The 14,757-nt window shown below is 41.0% G+C and overlaps 1 protein-coding gene across 1 annotated transcript; it reads left to right on the forward strand.

Moving 5' to 3' along the window:
* Positions 1 to 1,482: 1,482 nt before the first annotated feature.
* On the forward strand, positions 1,483 to 14,715 carry mov10a (Mov10 RNA helicase a). The gene is made up of 21 exons (XM_061041703.1): positions 1,483 to 1,826; positions 2,203 to 2,387; positions 3,519 to 3,760; positions 5,664 to 5,685; positions 5,775 to 5,915; positions 6,062 to 6,224; positions 6,314 to 6,468; positions 6,614 to 6,784; positions 7,470 to 7,617; positions 7,963 to 8,124; positions 8,850 to 8,953; positions 9,090 to 9,187; positions 10,340 to 10,438; positions 10,560 to 10,662; positions 10,772 to 10,889; positions 11,856 to 12,047; positions 12,129 to 12,200; positions 12,374 to 12,499; positions 12,623 to 12,711; positions 13,921 to 14,039; positions 14,194 to 14,715. The coding sequence occupies exons 1-21, from the start codon at positions 1,509 to 1,511 to the stop codon at positions 14,238 to 14,240; spliced, it is 2,874 nt and encodes a 957-aa protein (XP_060897686.1). The 5' UTR covers positions 1,483 to 1,508; the 3' UTR covers positions 14,241 to 14,715.
* Positions 14,716 to 14,757: the final 42 nt, after the last annotated feature.

A 14,757-nucleotide genomic window follows, 5' to 3' on the forward strand; every position in this document is an offset into this window, starting at 1 on the left:
CGGTCGTTTCGGCTACCGGTCCCTCCGGGTAGGACCCGCGGGAGGCCGAGGTGAGTGGAGGTCAGCCAGGGAAGAGTGGCGGCAGAGGCAGACACCAGCTTTGATGCTGGCGAGGATGGTGCATATAAGATATGTGTTTTGACTGTGCAGCAGCCACGGAAACAAAGCCTTCAATCAGATGGTCCTTGTTCCGAAGTTCGGACTTAAGTCGTTGGATATCGTCCTTTAACTGTGAGTACTGATGTTCGCAGTTCGTATGGCTAGCTGATTACCACACTTTAAAAGTAATATCCAAACACCCAAAGGCTAAAAATGTTTATCTATGTTGAATAAATACTTTAAACTTAAAAACACAAGTATAACCGAGGAAGTAGTTAAAACTTGATTAAAAAGTAAAAAGTTTTGGCAGCGCTTCTCTCCAGTGAGCGAAGACGCCGACGCATGCGCAGGATGAACCAACCACGCGCGAAGTACAATAGCATCAGACTGGCGTTCTTCTCTCCTAGCTGGAGAGGTGGAAATTACAACCTGCTCCAGAAAGGAAAGACTTTACACTCATCGGAAAGTAGCTTGGCAAAACCCTACCAAGGTGAGTACAACCCCTCTGAAGGAATCACCACAATAGTGGAACATTATAGGCACATTTGCATACAAGTGTGCATTTGATTGACTTTGATTTTTTTATTTCTCTTGACTATTCTTCAAACTTTTTAAGAGGAGCTGGTCTCAGACAGGAACTCATGTCTCTCTGGTGACCTCTCAATTCTTTCCATTTGCAACTTAAGTTGTTTTGTGTCAGTATGTAGTAGTAGGAAGGCTGTAGAGGGGCAGGACCTGACTGAAGATCATTGGTTGAAATGATTCATCCCGACAATTATGTATTAGGTATTTTTTTTGCCTAGGAGACAAATTGTCCCTTCGTGATTGTGTGAATTGAGAATTAGGCTATTTATTTCTCTCTTTATACCAGAGTGCAAACTAAAAATGTTTTAGTTGCGAGGGTTTCAGTGACAAGTATAAGTGACATTTAATTTGCACTTATACTCTGAAAGATATGTAAATATAATTGACTTCGCATCAAACGCGACAGTTTTGACGACTTGAGTTTGTTTGACGCTGAGATGTTATCGTTTTCTGGGTGTCAAAAACACTTGCAGTCACTCCCTCATCTTGGATGAAAAACCATCCGAGCGCTTTCAAAGGCTGAGCTAAAGTGCGCAAAAATATTAGATTTATTAATAATTTATGCCAAATGCTAATGTAAAAAACTGAATTAGAACTCGATTTCTACTTAAAAGTTTGACTTCCATGCCTTTGAAGTTATGCGCAAATGCACAAGTCACGCATAAAACGTCACATGTTAAAATGTACTCACTGTTGCATCAAGATGAGTTGATCAGCCATTAAACTTCCTCATTTCACAGTGCACAGGCAGTCAGTCAGTCAGGCAGTCAGTCAGTCAGTCAGTCAGTCAGGCAGTCAGCAGCAGCGGGCTGTAAAAAGGCAACATGTCGACCTCGGACTGTCTTCGGTCCGGAGTCGACTTCATTGAATTCTTGGGGGACAGAAAATTCAACAGCAGAAGCAAACAGGATCTTCGGGACATCTACAACCTGGAATTTAAGCCCAGGCTGACAAGAAACAAGCGTGTGACACTAGCAGGTGTTGGACCCTCCTGTGTACAATCCAACTACACCACCTTGTGTGTTTCTTTTGACAGAGAAGGAATAAGGGACCCCGAGTTTTCAAAGGTTCTCGATGCTCTTGTGAAAGCCAAAAAGGTCTACTTAAAGCAGGGGCTCGTCTACATCGACGTCAAACCAGAGGTAAGATGAGCGCCGTCTCCTATCAGGGGACAAGTCTGGACCTAGGTCTGGACATGTTTGGTGTTCAGTAAAATGGAAAATTGGGCAAGCACATTAAGTTTCATCCTTTAAAAAAAAAACCTTAAAACACACTTTTACAGACAGGCTATTATGAAGATAATCTTTTAATATTATATAACCTGATCTTATTTAATATTTCAGCTAACAATTAACAGTATTATCTCTGACTGCTGATGTGGTTTTAGTTGTACTTGTTGTGTTTCTATTTGTGATTTGTATACATGTTGTGTTGTTATTTTATCTATTATGTGCTCTACAAATAAAGTTATTATTATTATAAAATAATAATAATGATGTGTTTTAACCACTACTGTAGGTTCGAAGGTACTGTCCCCAGTGGAGGAGGACCCGGGACCCTCAGCCTCCACACAGCCTCGGCCTCGGCCCCAATAAGACAGACGAGACACCTGCAGCCTCCTCTAGCCCCTCATCCCCCCTGAACCCTGTTCTGACCACAGAGGATAACCTTAAGAAAATCCTTAACAAGTTAAAGGTTAACAGGTACGTTTCTTTGAGTATGAACTTTTTCTTAAACTTGTCAACACAAATGAAAAAAGAAAACTATAGAGCCTCAGTTATATTTTGATCCAAAGTTTGCCTCTGAAATTCTGAACAGGAGTGTAACTGGCAGTCTAAACCCTTTCAGGTCTGTTTGTAAGGGATTCCAAAGAGTCTTAAAAAAGCAGGTTTGATTTGGTCTTTCCACTCAGGTCAAGGCTGCAATAACATCCTTATCTGTTTCTGTTCACAGAAAGGCAGTGTGACATTTTGCTTCCTCCTCCACGCTAACAACCTTGGTCCGCTCCAACAGTTAGCAAAAATGTTTCCTCACATTCCCAGGACTAAATGTACAGACCTTATTGAGAGGATGAGACAACATTTGTCCAGAGACAACCAACGTTTTCTGCACAGCACTATTTTTAGATTTCTATACAATTGTGAACGATTATAATATTCTTTGATTGTAAGAATGACATAAAACGCTGTCACACTTGTAAGCAGTTAGGTAAAGAATTACTGAGTCAGTCATCAACCACAGCTAAAAATAATTATACTGTTAACACGATTACATCTGCTGCAACTGCATCTAATAGTGACAACTATTTGCACATTTTTCACAAAACTACTTTGTAAAGCCGTATTTTTATTTCTGATTACAACCATGGCGTTTTGTGCATAGAGTACTTGGGTTTATTAAGAGGTTTTTCCTAAAGCACAGTGCTCTGAGGCTGCTCTGTTAACCCGGTGACTGCCTTCATTCTCAGAGTATACTTCCCTCCGGATACAGTGCATAAATGTTTTGTCTCAAAATACTTTCAATCTCCTACAACTTCATGGCCACACATCTTCTGTTGTCATTCCACTGTTCCATTATAGGCCTGAAGTAATGCAACTGCGGCTTGTAATTTAAAAAACCCAGTTATTGTTCTGGTTTTAAGCTCCTGTGTGGAGTTTTTACCTGGTTTTGAACCGGACCAAAGTTAATACTGAAATCTCTATATGACCTACAAAAGCAAACCAGGCCACCTCCCCTAACAGATAAACCTGAGGGGTAACACTGAGCTCTATATGTAGGGTTGTACAAGCTCATACAGTAGTAAACTCTCTCACCTGATGTTGGCTCTCTTACAGGGAAGAGTTGACAGCTGACAAGGGGGGCATCCAGATCACTTCAGACCCTGCTGCAAGTGGAGGAAAGGTCACGTTCACTGTGGACCGTCTGGGGGAGTCTTTCACTGTCACGTTCAAAATCCTTAACAAGGGCACAAACTACGTCAACTTCACTTTCTACACTGCCCTGCACAAGACCCACTGTTTCACTCTGAGGGACGAGAGGAAAGTGACTCGAGCCTGTCCAGTCTTCCTCTGTCCTGGTAACACAACTAACACTCCTCTCTTTTTACAGAGCAAAAAAAAACAACACACTAAAACGTTAATCTCCTGCACTCTCTTCTGATTCTAAACTTTACTCGAGGCTAGCGGCTGGATGCTACATCGGCTGCTACTAGCACAATAAATCAGTATTGTTGTTTCAAGCACAAAACGCCTGGTATGTATCTTAAAAAAGAAATCTGGTTGAGCTGCATGTGTTAACTCAAACTGCCCCGACTTTACCCGGACTTTGTTCCTGCCAGCCCCTTAGTAAAATTGGAGTGAACCCATTGGTGTGAACAGAGCAGGAAATATTCAGGAAAACACACCCCGAGCCAGCAGGTGTGGGTAATGATGCTTATATTCTCCTTTTTGTTGAATATAATCTATAATTCAAAAACTATTATATTCTTTACAATCTCAACACTTGTCAGCGTTAACACCTGCTTTTTCCCTTTTTTCCCCCTCTTTCATCCCACTCTCACATGTCACCAGTTATTTGAGAGAAGTAGGCTTTGGCGTGTGTGTTAAACTAGAAAAGTGCTATACAAGCTCAAGTCCATTCACCATTTACCTTTTAACTACAGCTATAGAGATGCTGCAGGGCTAAAATCGTACAGAAACACAATCACTTGAGGTAGACGTGTTTGTTCATGTGTTCAGATTCATTCATTTATCATTGTGTGCAAATTAAAACAGAGATTAAAAAAAAGGGCGACCCCCAGACCCCCATTAACTGATTGTTCCAGCTGTCAAACAGCAAGTTTTTGATTATTTCATGGTTTTAACCAACAAATTGTTTCTGAAGACAGAAATATTTTCTATAAACTTAACCTGTAGGCACAGTATTTTCCTGCGTCTTTGTCCTTTGCCTATCAGATCCCTGGATCTTACACACTCACTCAGTCGTAAAACTGGGCTAAAAAAGTTTGATTTGATTAGCTGAGGAGCATCATGTGTCAGATTTACAAAGCTTGCGTTTGTCTGTCTGACTCATCTGGGCTGCTAAAATGGCTATTGTAAAGGTGCAGCACTGTTGAAAACAGGCTACCCTAAAGGCTAAAAGAAGCTGGTAGGAACAGACAAGCTCATCAAAGATAGGGCCAGGTCAGGATGTGATGGCACCTGGGCCCGGATCCAGACACCGAGGGGACTTTCCATTAGTGCTCTGTGTCTGAAGAGGAAGTGAGACAGGAAGCAAACGTTAGCCTACGCCTTGTAAAATCACCAGAATCACATTTGGTGATGTAAGCAGCAGACTGCCACCGCTCGAGGTCGGTTCAGACAACTAAAAAAACCTGAGACACTCACGACGGTAAGAGAACTGATCAGCGACGCTTTCAACTGGGTATGCTAACAATTACTTGAGTCATGATGACAGATTTTAAAAAAAATTAAAATTTATTAGGTGCAATAGCGTGACAAACTGGTGACATATACATCATGACAGCAACGACAAAATACAATAAAAAAAATAAAGACAGCAAAATACTGAGACATCAACAGACACACATCTGACTAAAACCAGCAAAGACATTACAAAACTGTACAAAATACCTAAGAAAGGATACAAGAAGCTATCGAGAGAAGGGGCGGGAGAGATGGAGCTTTGAAAGGGAAACTTGAGCGGGAGAAGAGAGCTGAGCAGTGTGTATTTTATGTGTTGAATATGTTGATGTTTGATCAATGTTGTGGTGTGAGAGGTGAGAGTTTGTGTAATGATTATGTTTCAGGGGTAATTTGAGCATTTGATTTGAGGGTATTATGGCGGGAGAGGCGATGATGACTTCGAAACAAGTCTAGTCAAAATGAAACAACATGGACGCCCGTTTCACTCCCACAGCGACAACAATGAAAGTCCTAGGCACCCAGTTTTGGCAAATGTCTTGTTTATAATTACCAAAGAACGTTTCGGAAACCTGACCCGGTTTGACTGATTCAAGTTAATCGATCAATCAGCCTATAATGGTTACAATCAAAAATTGAGATGTGGTTTTTTTCTGTTCCTTTCCTCAGTTCTGTTGGACGGCCTCCCAAGATGGCAGTGAGATTAAGAGAATACAGATGCCCACCACACCTTAAGGAACTGGCTAAACGAAGGATGAAGTACACAAAGAATCTCTCTTACGATGCCAGGTCGAGACTCCCATCAGTGACGTGAGAAGACGGCCAAATTCTTCATGGCTAACTTACCTTATATCAGTTTGGTTTTTACTTGGCTCAGCTCTATCATCATAATGTCTGTCTGATGGCTCCTAATGTGTGTGTGTCTGTGTGTGTTTGTGTGTTTACAATATTTTTAGGCATCTTCTCACCTCTGGTCTAAACACGAAGACATACTCTCGCCTATTCCATCTCCTGCTGCACCTGGAAGAGATAACGATGGAGGTGGATAGCAGGAAGTATGACCTCTCCGATCAAACCATGACTCAAGACAAAAGCAACAAACAGCAGTTCAAACTCTGTGTAAGGCTCCTCACATCATTTCTCTAAGTTGTTCTCTTCTGAAAGCTGATCTGTATAGGGGAATAAGAAATGATGATACTCTCCCACAGGTTCCCGGTGTTGCTGAGAATCCACCGTCTGTACTAAAAGGAGATATCATAATGGTGTCTAACTCTGACGACACGGTCCAGCCGAGCACCAAATACTACTACGGAAAGGTGTTCAAAGTAGAACTGGACAGCGTGATATTGGACTTCCCTAAGTGGTAAAGAGATGCACAAAGGTTATGTGGGATGAGATCCCATATCATATCAGGAGGACACCCTCAGTTACGCATTTGTCATATCTCAGATGGTGAATGAAGAACTGAAAAGCCCCCTTTCACTCCTTTTTCCTCTTTTCTTTTTCAGGTTCCTGCTGATTTTTAGAAGCGACATGAAGTTCAACGTGGAGTTTCCGTTCAACCGGTTGACCTTGCAGTTGCAGCATCGTGCCGTGGACTTGGCAGACCAACATCACCTCAAAAAGGTGCTGTTCCCGTCTGGAGCAGCAGCAGCTGAATGCTTCCTGCCTAAACTCAGGTCTGTTGCTTACACGCATAAAAGACTCAGGCTTATAGAACACTGACAACACCTATAAATGTTGTATCATCTGAAAACACACAAACCTGAAGGGCTGTACGTTGTGCACTTATTGCTCAAAGAAGTCTTCAGCGAGTGAAAACGGTTTACTATGAGTGTAAGGGGCGTTCAACCTTCACTGCAGTTCTCTCTAGGAACAAATCCCCCATGTTGTTGTAAGAAGGGGGGGGTTCTTTGTTTTTATGCTCAAAGGTGAATATCCTTGGGGCGCTGGTGGCGCAGTGGTTAGTGCGTGCCCCATGTATGGAGGCTGTAGGGCGGCCCAGGTTCAAATCCAGCCTGTGGCTCCTTTCCCGCATGTCATTCCCCACTCTCTCACTCCCTAATTTCCGACTCTATCCACTGTTCTATCTCTCGAATAAAGGCACAAAAGTGAATATGCTTAAACATGGGGGTAATGCTGCCTGAGGACTTTTATGCAAAGCCTTGTTTCCTCGAACACATACCAGACAAAATGTATCATAATCCACCCAGAAACAATATTTCACCCTCTTATCGCACACAAACAAAGGACGTTGCCAATTATAAGCTTTGATTATTATTTTTTTTTCCAACTGATTGTTCCCTTTTTTGAGCCTCTGGTTTCATATTTGTGCCAAGTTTAAAAACCAATTCCCGCCTCCAGGATGTTCAATCGTCAGCTGGAAAACAACCCGCAGCAATCTTCTGCAGTCCAGCACATCGTAGCCGGGTCATCAAAGCCTGCTCCTTACCTCGTGTTTGGACCTCCTGGAACTGGAAAGACAATCACGCTGGTGGAAGCCATGAATCAGGTACTCAGTGTTCAACGAGTCATGCTGTTATTCTGTAGTTCGAGGAACCAGCTTTCTGGTGAGAAGCATCATTGGAAAAGAAACTGAAAACAGACGCAGAAATTGTCCAAATGAAATCATTAATTCATCCGTCAGACAAGGCTAATGCGTGTGTTTTTCATATCACTGTCTCAACATCAAGCATAAATCTTTTTTTATACATCCTTTTGGCAATAAACTCATCACCAATATTGCCTTCTTAGGATGCTCTCTTCACCTCAGGCTGTACTTGCTTTTGGCCATTGCTAATGAGCAAACGAAACGTGTTCTCAAATGTTTGACCTGATACCTTACCTACGTTTGCAGGTCAGAAAGAAGGACTCGTCAGCCCACATCCTCGCCTGTGCCCCTTCAAACAACGCGTGTGACCTCCTCTGTGAGAGACTGATGGTCCATATGGCTCATCATCAGGTTTACCGTCTGTACGCCAAGAACCATGACCCCAGAACTATCCCGGAACAACTACGGGTGAGATTGAGCTGGCAGTTTGGCATCCACAGAAACATCTGGATACCGGCCACAAAGCAGATCAAATCACAGGTTATGATGTCCTGCTGTTCAATGCGGCTAAAGCCAGTATTTATTAAATATACTAAATGTGTGACTTGAGGGGTGTACTTTCAAATCAGATTAAGTAGGAATCTAAGTATGTCTGGTCACACAGCTGGTTACTTACAGTGAAAAGTTAACCTGGTCAGGACCTGTTACGGTCAGACTTTCTGCTTAGATAGAAAGAATGCACATTTCTCTTTTCCTGGCATCGTTCTCATTACAAAGACGTGCGAAAAAATCAGTCTGTAAAAGGGCTACTGACTCAATCCAGCACCAGCACTCACCGAGAAGATACCTTATCACAGTTATCAAAATCTACGAGTCAAGGGCGAATCCGACCTGTGGCTCCTTTCCATCTCCAATTAAGGCATAAAAAGCCTTTGGGGCTTTTTATGCCTTAATGACTTTAAAAAAGTTTGTTTACATCGGAACAGTTCTGGATAGTGCCTGTTTACTAAACCTCTCTGATAGTAAACATTGGGATCATTGCTGAAAAATGACCTTCAAGTATAACATAAAAGACTAAGATAGACGTACTTTAATTTAAGGATGGATAGGTAGATAATGTTTCATTCTGTTTTTACACTTTTCCGGAACGACAGCAGCAGATCCACTGTAATTTTATCTTTTATCTCTCCAAGAAACACTGCAACTGGGACCCGGCTCAACATGATTACATGTTTCCGGATGCATCTTTTCTAATGAACTTCAGAGTCATAGTTACGACCATGTTCACAGCTGGCAGGTAGGTTGCTTACAGGTGAAGTAATAATGAAGTATTTGGCACTAATTGACTCTTTGGCATCATTCATTAGTGCTACACAGAGTTCACACGCATGTTGCTTTTGTCCAATGTGTGCTGTTGTCTTACTGGTTTTTAGGCTGGTGTCGAAAGGAGTCCCAGTTGGCCATTTCACTCACGTGTTCTTGGATGAGGCAGGCCAGGCAGAAGAGCCGCAGTGCATCATTGCTGTTGCAGGTAAATGTAGAACATGTCATTACTTCAGTGAGTCTGTTGTTTTATTGAAAACCTGAAGACACATCCTGCAAAGTCTTAAATTCTGTTCCCTTTTTGATGAGTGAAAACATTTTTGTATCCATCTTACATCAGGTCTTCTTTTTATCAGATCTGAAGGATGATCCGTTTTTGCATCATAATCTAATGTAAAGAAAATGTAATGTCTTAGTATTACACTGTTTATTTTATTTTCATTTAACCAGGAAAAGCTTATTGAAATAAAACAATCTTCTGACAAACAATAGTAGGAGTACATTCAAGAATTATACAAGATACATGACTTTGTGGCGCTGGTGGCGCTGTGGTTGGTGCGTGTGACCCATGTAAGGAGGCTGTGATTCTCAGGGCGGGCGGCCCAGGTTCGGGTCCCGCCTGTGGCTCCTTTCCTGGTTTCCGGCTTTATCCACTGTCCTGTCTCTAAATAAAGTCACAAAAAACAAGTGAAACCAGTTTGTGTTTGTGGAAATCAACCCAACATTCATATTATTATGAGACAGAACATTTACAGCCAGATTGACCTGCAGCCAAGTTATTTGAAATCATCTTAAAAGCATCCAATGAGAGCAGCTCATTAAGTTTCAGATCTTTTTGTAGTTTGTTACAAGTAAACGAGCATTGAACTTTAACCCATTTTTCCTCTTTTATTTTACACTCAAATACAATGTTACTTTCAACCAAAGTGTTTTTATTGAGTTCATCTTGTAAGGATACTTTGATTAGCATAAAGTCGTGGAGGAGAGTTTGTCCAGCAGGACTCTGAAACACTGAACAGATTTGTCTCTGCTCATTGTTCAGAACCTGATCTTACCGAAGCAGAAATGTGAGAAATGTTTAGGGGAAAAAAATCTCCAACAATTGCAGCTCTGTTCATTCTCAGCTGTTCTTGCAAACATGTCTGCAGAAAGTAAAGATGGCTGCCTCCTCACTCCATGCAGCACTCCTCAGAGATGGAGACTATATGACTTGAAGCCAAATGACATAATCTTACACAACAAAAATGCTTCATTCAAGACGATCCTCTTATTTAAAAAAAAAAAAAAAAAAAACGTGTTAAGGAATGTTGAAACTTACAAACTTCTTTCTGATTGGTTGAATGATCACTTTGTGTCACAGGTCTGCTTTCTGCAAAGACGGGTCAGCTGGTACTGGCAGGAGATCCCAAGCAGCTGGGGCCGATGATTCGCTCCCGTCTGGCTCTGAACCATGGACTCGGTGAGACGGGAGGGATTACATTAGTATATGTTCATGGATTTGATGCTCTCAACAACATGATTCAGGGATTTAAATATGATATAAATATATGATATAAATATGATTCAACGGTGTTCTTCAGGAATTTCTCTGCTCGAGAGACTGATGACACAGAATGATTTATACAAGATTGACTCCGGACAGTTTGACCCCCGCTTCATGATCAAACTCCTGCGAAACTACAGGTTCATGCTTCAGTTTCTCACCTTCATATTGACTTTTTTAAATTGGCCTGTTTGGACTTGTCCTGTTTTGATTAAGGCTCATAAAAGCTCTCCATCTTTCCCATCCTAGGTCCCATCCTGACATTCTGAAAATCCCCAATGAGAAGTTCTATGATAATGAACTGCAGGCGTATGCTGACCGTTCTGAGCGAGAGGCTTACTGCCGCTGTGATACATTTACCGAAAAGGTCAGGCTGCAACAACCTTTTGTTTTTTTAAATTTGGTAATGCTCCTGAAAGATGTCATTACAGGAATCATCCTGATACACAACCAGTCTGAGAACTATATCTGACCATGGTTACCTGATCAGGGACTGAACTTGTATCTCATGGACTTAAGTTAATTCATACATCCTTAAAACAACATTCTTTTTTACATATCAATTAAATGTGTTAGCCACGAGTAATGTTAGCTTAAACACAATCTCAGGACCCATCTGCTAACGTCTGACAACAATTTAGCCTCAAGGAGCGACGGCTAACTTCCTGGTTTAATCAAGCCTTGACACACTGTAGTTCTTAACAAAACTTTTCAAACATTTTCTATGCAACTTCTCTACATGTCAAACATTAGGTCGGGATAACTCTGCCTCATCTTCACTGATAATGACTGACTTTATCTGTTATTCTCTCTCTGAAGTGTGGGCAGACTTTACAATAGTTTCCTGCTTATCTGCACGAGTGTCCCTTTAATTACAGTCGGTGTATGAAGTGATCAATATCATTGTGTTATTAATCAAGTGGGTCCTGCTTCAAGAAACACGGTCAAAAAAATCAGAACTAGCAAATTAGATTTTATAATGGGGAAAAAAAAATCTCATTAAGAAACAAAGTGGGGCAAAACTTAAATAATTGAAAACTCTTCACTCTCCAGGAGAAATTGGAAAAGTCTTTGATTGGTGGTTTAAAGAGGAATGCTTCTTTTGGGAGAGAAGAATCAGAAGTGAGCAGCGATTCATTCAACAGCAAAACATAAACAGGATTTAGTGCAAACAAAAATACAGGCTGTGTTCTACATTGCACACTCATTTACGTGTCCTTACATGGGTAGTTATCTGCAGAGCACTATATCAAAGTGAGATTATCAGCACTTTTAAAACAACAACAGTCCAACACTGCTCTCTGTCTAATCGCACTTTCTCACCTGGCTACAGGGTTTCCCGGTGATCTACCACGGAGTGATGGGGAAAGACCAAAGAGAGGGCAACAGTCAATCTTTCTTCAATGAGTCTGAGATCAACACTCTGAAGGACTACCTCCACAAACTGATCGACACACAGGGAAAGAACGGTCTCCCTAAAGTCTCTGCAAAAGATATTGGCATTATCGCCCCGTACAGGAAGCAAGTGAGTGTGCATGATTGTGTTTGTGAAATGTGTGTAAACAGTTTGCACTCGTCACTGCTAATACGCTCGCCCTTCTGGCAGGTGGAGAAAATCCGAAAGGCGCTGAAGTCCGACTCAAATCTCCGTGAGTTGGGTGATCTCACCGAGCTCAAGGTTTGAAACAATCTGTTAACACATCCCTGTTTATGAGTTAATCGTAAATAAATACAGGGGTGCTCATTTTTTGAGTCCCTTCTGCTCAGAACAAATGCAAAGAAAGGAAAATATTTCTTCATGTTTCCTTCCATGCACACGTGTTATAAAGGCTTTTCTCCTCTTGGTGTCAGGTGGGGTGTGTGGAGGAGTTTCAGGGACAGGAGAGGAAGATCATCATGGTCTCGACTGTCCGCAGCAGCAACAGCTATGTCAAGATGGACCAAAACTACAACATTGGATTTCTGGCCAATAATAAGGTCTGTTAATTTGTCTTACCTCTCAGCAAACTGAGAGTATAACATAAAGGGTCCTTTTGTTATTAAGATCACGATTCATTTCTTCCTTTTTCTTATTTTTAAATATATGTTTCTACTCTGCAGAGATTCAACGTGGCCATCACCAGAGCAAAGTCCCTGTTGATAGTGGTGGGAAACCCTGTGATCTTCAGCAAGGAACCCACCTGGAGCGGGTAAGACTTAGCAGCAAACACAATGTTTGAGCCTCGCTGGGAGACACAAGGTTGGCAGAAAATGCAAAAAAAAAAAAAAAGATCTGCTACTGAAGATTCTGTCAGTAGCAGATACAGTTTTAAGAGACAGGGTTTGATGACATGAGAAAAAAAAGTGCATTATTACTCATAACAGTAGTTAAAAAAACAAACTCAGTCATATCATGATCTATTAAGGGCTTGTTTAAAAGTAATCCAACAGGACAGCAGCTGACTTTTAGTTCTGTTTTTTCAAAGAAGCATTTGAAAGGCTCAACATGATCCAGACACGTACTTTTAAGGATCACCACATCTGGATGAGCACTTCTTTAAAGGAGACGTCACACATTTTATTTTACATACTTTGTCCACAAGGGGCACCAAAATCCACACTAAGTGACAGATCCTCTCGGCTAAATAAGATATGATAATAATAATAATAACCTTTATTTATAGAGCACTTTTCAAAAATCAGGTTACAAAGTCCTTTAAAGGGAGAACAATAATAAAAGAAACTTAATACAGGCAGGTAGTGTTGTTGTCAAGACCACACTAACCAAGACCAAGACTTACCCGAGACCAAGACAAGACAAGACAAGACAAGACCAAGACCAATGCAGGATGAGACCAAAAGGGACGTGTCACTCACTTAGACCGTAACACCGGGAAGGTAGCAGACCTAACTGGGTGATAAAAATATAACTATAATTGAATTAAAGTTATACATTGTTTTAGACAGGGCTGTCTGCCTTCGAATCACATTAAGGATGTTGAAAAATAGCCGATCAGTGGTGGTCTTGACAGGTCTTGATTTAAAATCTGGAGTCTGCCCAGTCCGAGACCGAGACAAGGCAAAGATAAAGAAACAGCAAATATTTTCATTTTGAAGACCTATATAAGACACAACAATTCTTTTAATGGAGTTTTAAGAAGTAAAATTTAACTAAAATCAGGAAAGGCTCTGTGGTAAAAGTGCGTCTTAAGACAGGATTTAAAAGACTTTACTGACTCGGCTGACCTGATCTCCTTGGGCCAGTCGTTCCACAGATACAGTATTAATGTTTGATTCCAGCCCACTACTGGGATCAGAATAACCCAGATTACTTTTATCAAAGTATCTTTCTTTCTTAATTTGGAACACTTTCTGTTTATGTTTGCTCAATTTGTTGGGTTTTTTTTTTTCTTGTGCAGGTTCATCGACTTCTGTGTGAAGAATGGGGGATACAGAGGATGTGTCTTTAAAAAACCAGATGGAGAGGCGGACCTTTCGGCAAAACTGTTAAGCCTGAAAATCCACGTAGATTCTGAACGTGAGTCCCACAGTCACACATTGTGAAGTGAGGCTCTGCTGGATCAGATGCAGAAACAGCTGGAAAAACATCAATTCAAATATTTTCTCTTCTCATCAAAAAAGATCCACAAAGCTAATTAAATATTCTGCAAACCTGTCTTTTTTTTTTTTAGATCCTGTGTCAGAGGAGAGCGCCCTCGAGCAGAAAGATGAGCTTTAAAATCTCCATGAAACATCGGATGCAAAGAACCATTCCAGTGAAACCTTCAACACATTGAAGTGCATATGAATATAAAGCAAGTGTCTGTATTTCATTTCTTCTCTTTTGGCTTTCAACACAAAATGAGCATCTATGACTGAAGAATATTTCCTTTCATTCACTTTTTTGAAAGCAGTTTGCATATTTTGTTACAAAGATTTTTTTGGTGCTCTGATTTGATCAACAAACATTTCGTTGACCACTTTTCTATTTGTCTCTGCAGTAGCTTGTTGATAAAGCTGCAGTAAAACTCATCAGCAGGAATATTTCTGCACACAACCCTCACAACCCTCGTGTTTGAGAATCTAAGGAGTAGTTTGTTGTTCTTCTGCATTTGTCTTACTCCTGTTTGCTCTTAGCAAGTTCCTATCTTTATAGCATTCCTTTTAGTCTGCAGTTTAAGCCTGACTGAGTAATAAACTGTTTTCTACTCTTATCGTGGTGCACTCTATCTCATTTTGAACCTTTCCCTTTGATG

Source organism: Labrus mixtus, chromosome 7 (genome assembly GCF_963584025.1).
Source record: "Labrus mixtus chromosome 7, fLabMix1.1, whole genome shotgun sequence".
NCBI lineage: Eukaryota > Metazoa > Chordata > Actinopteri > Labriformes > Labridae > Labrus > Labrus mixtus.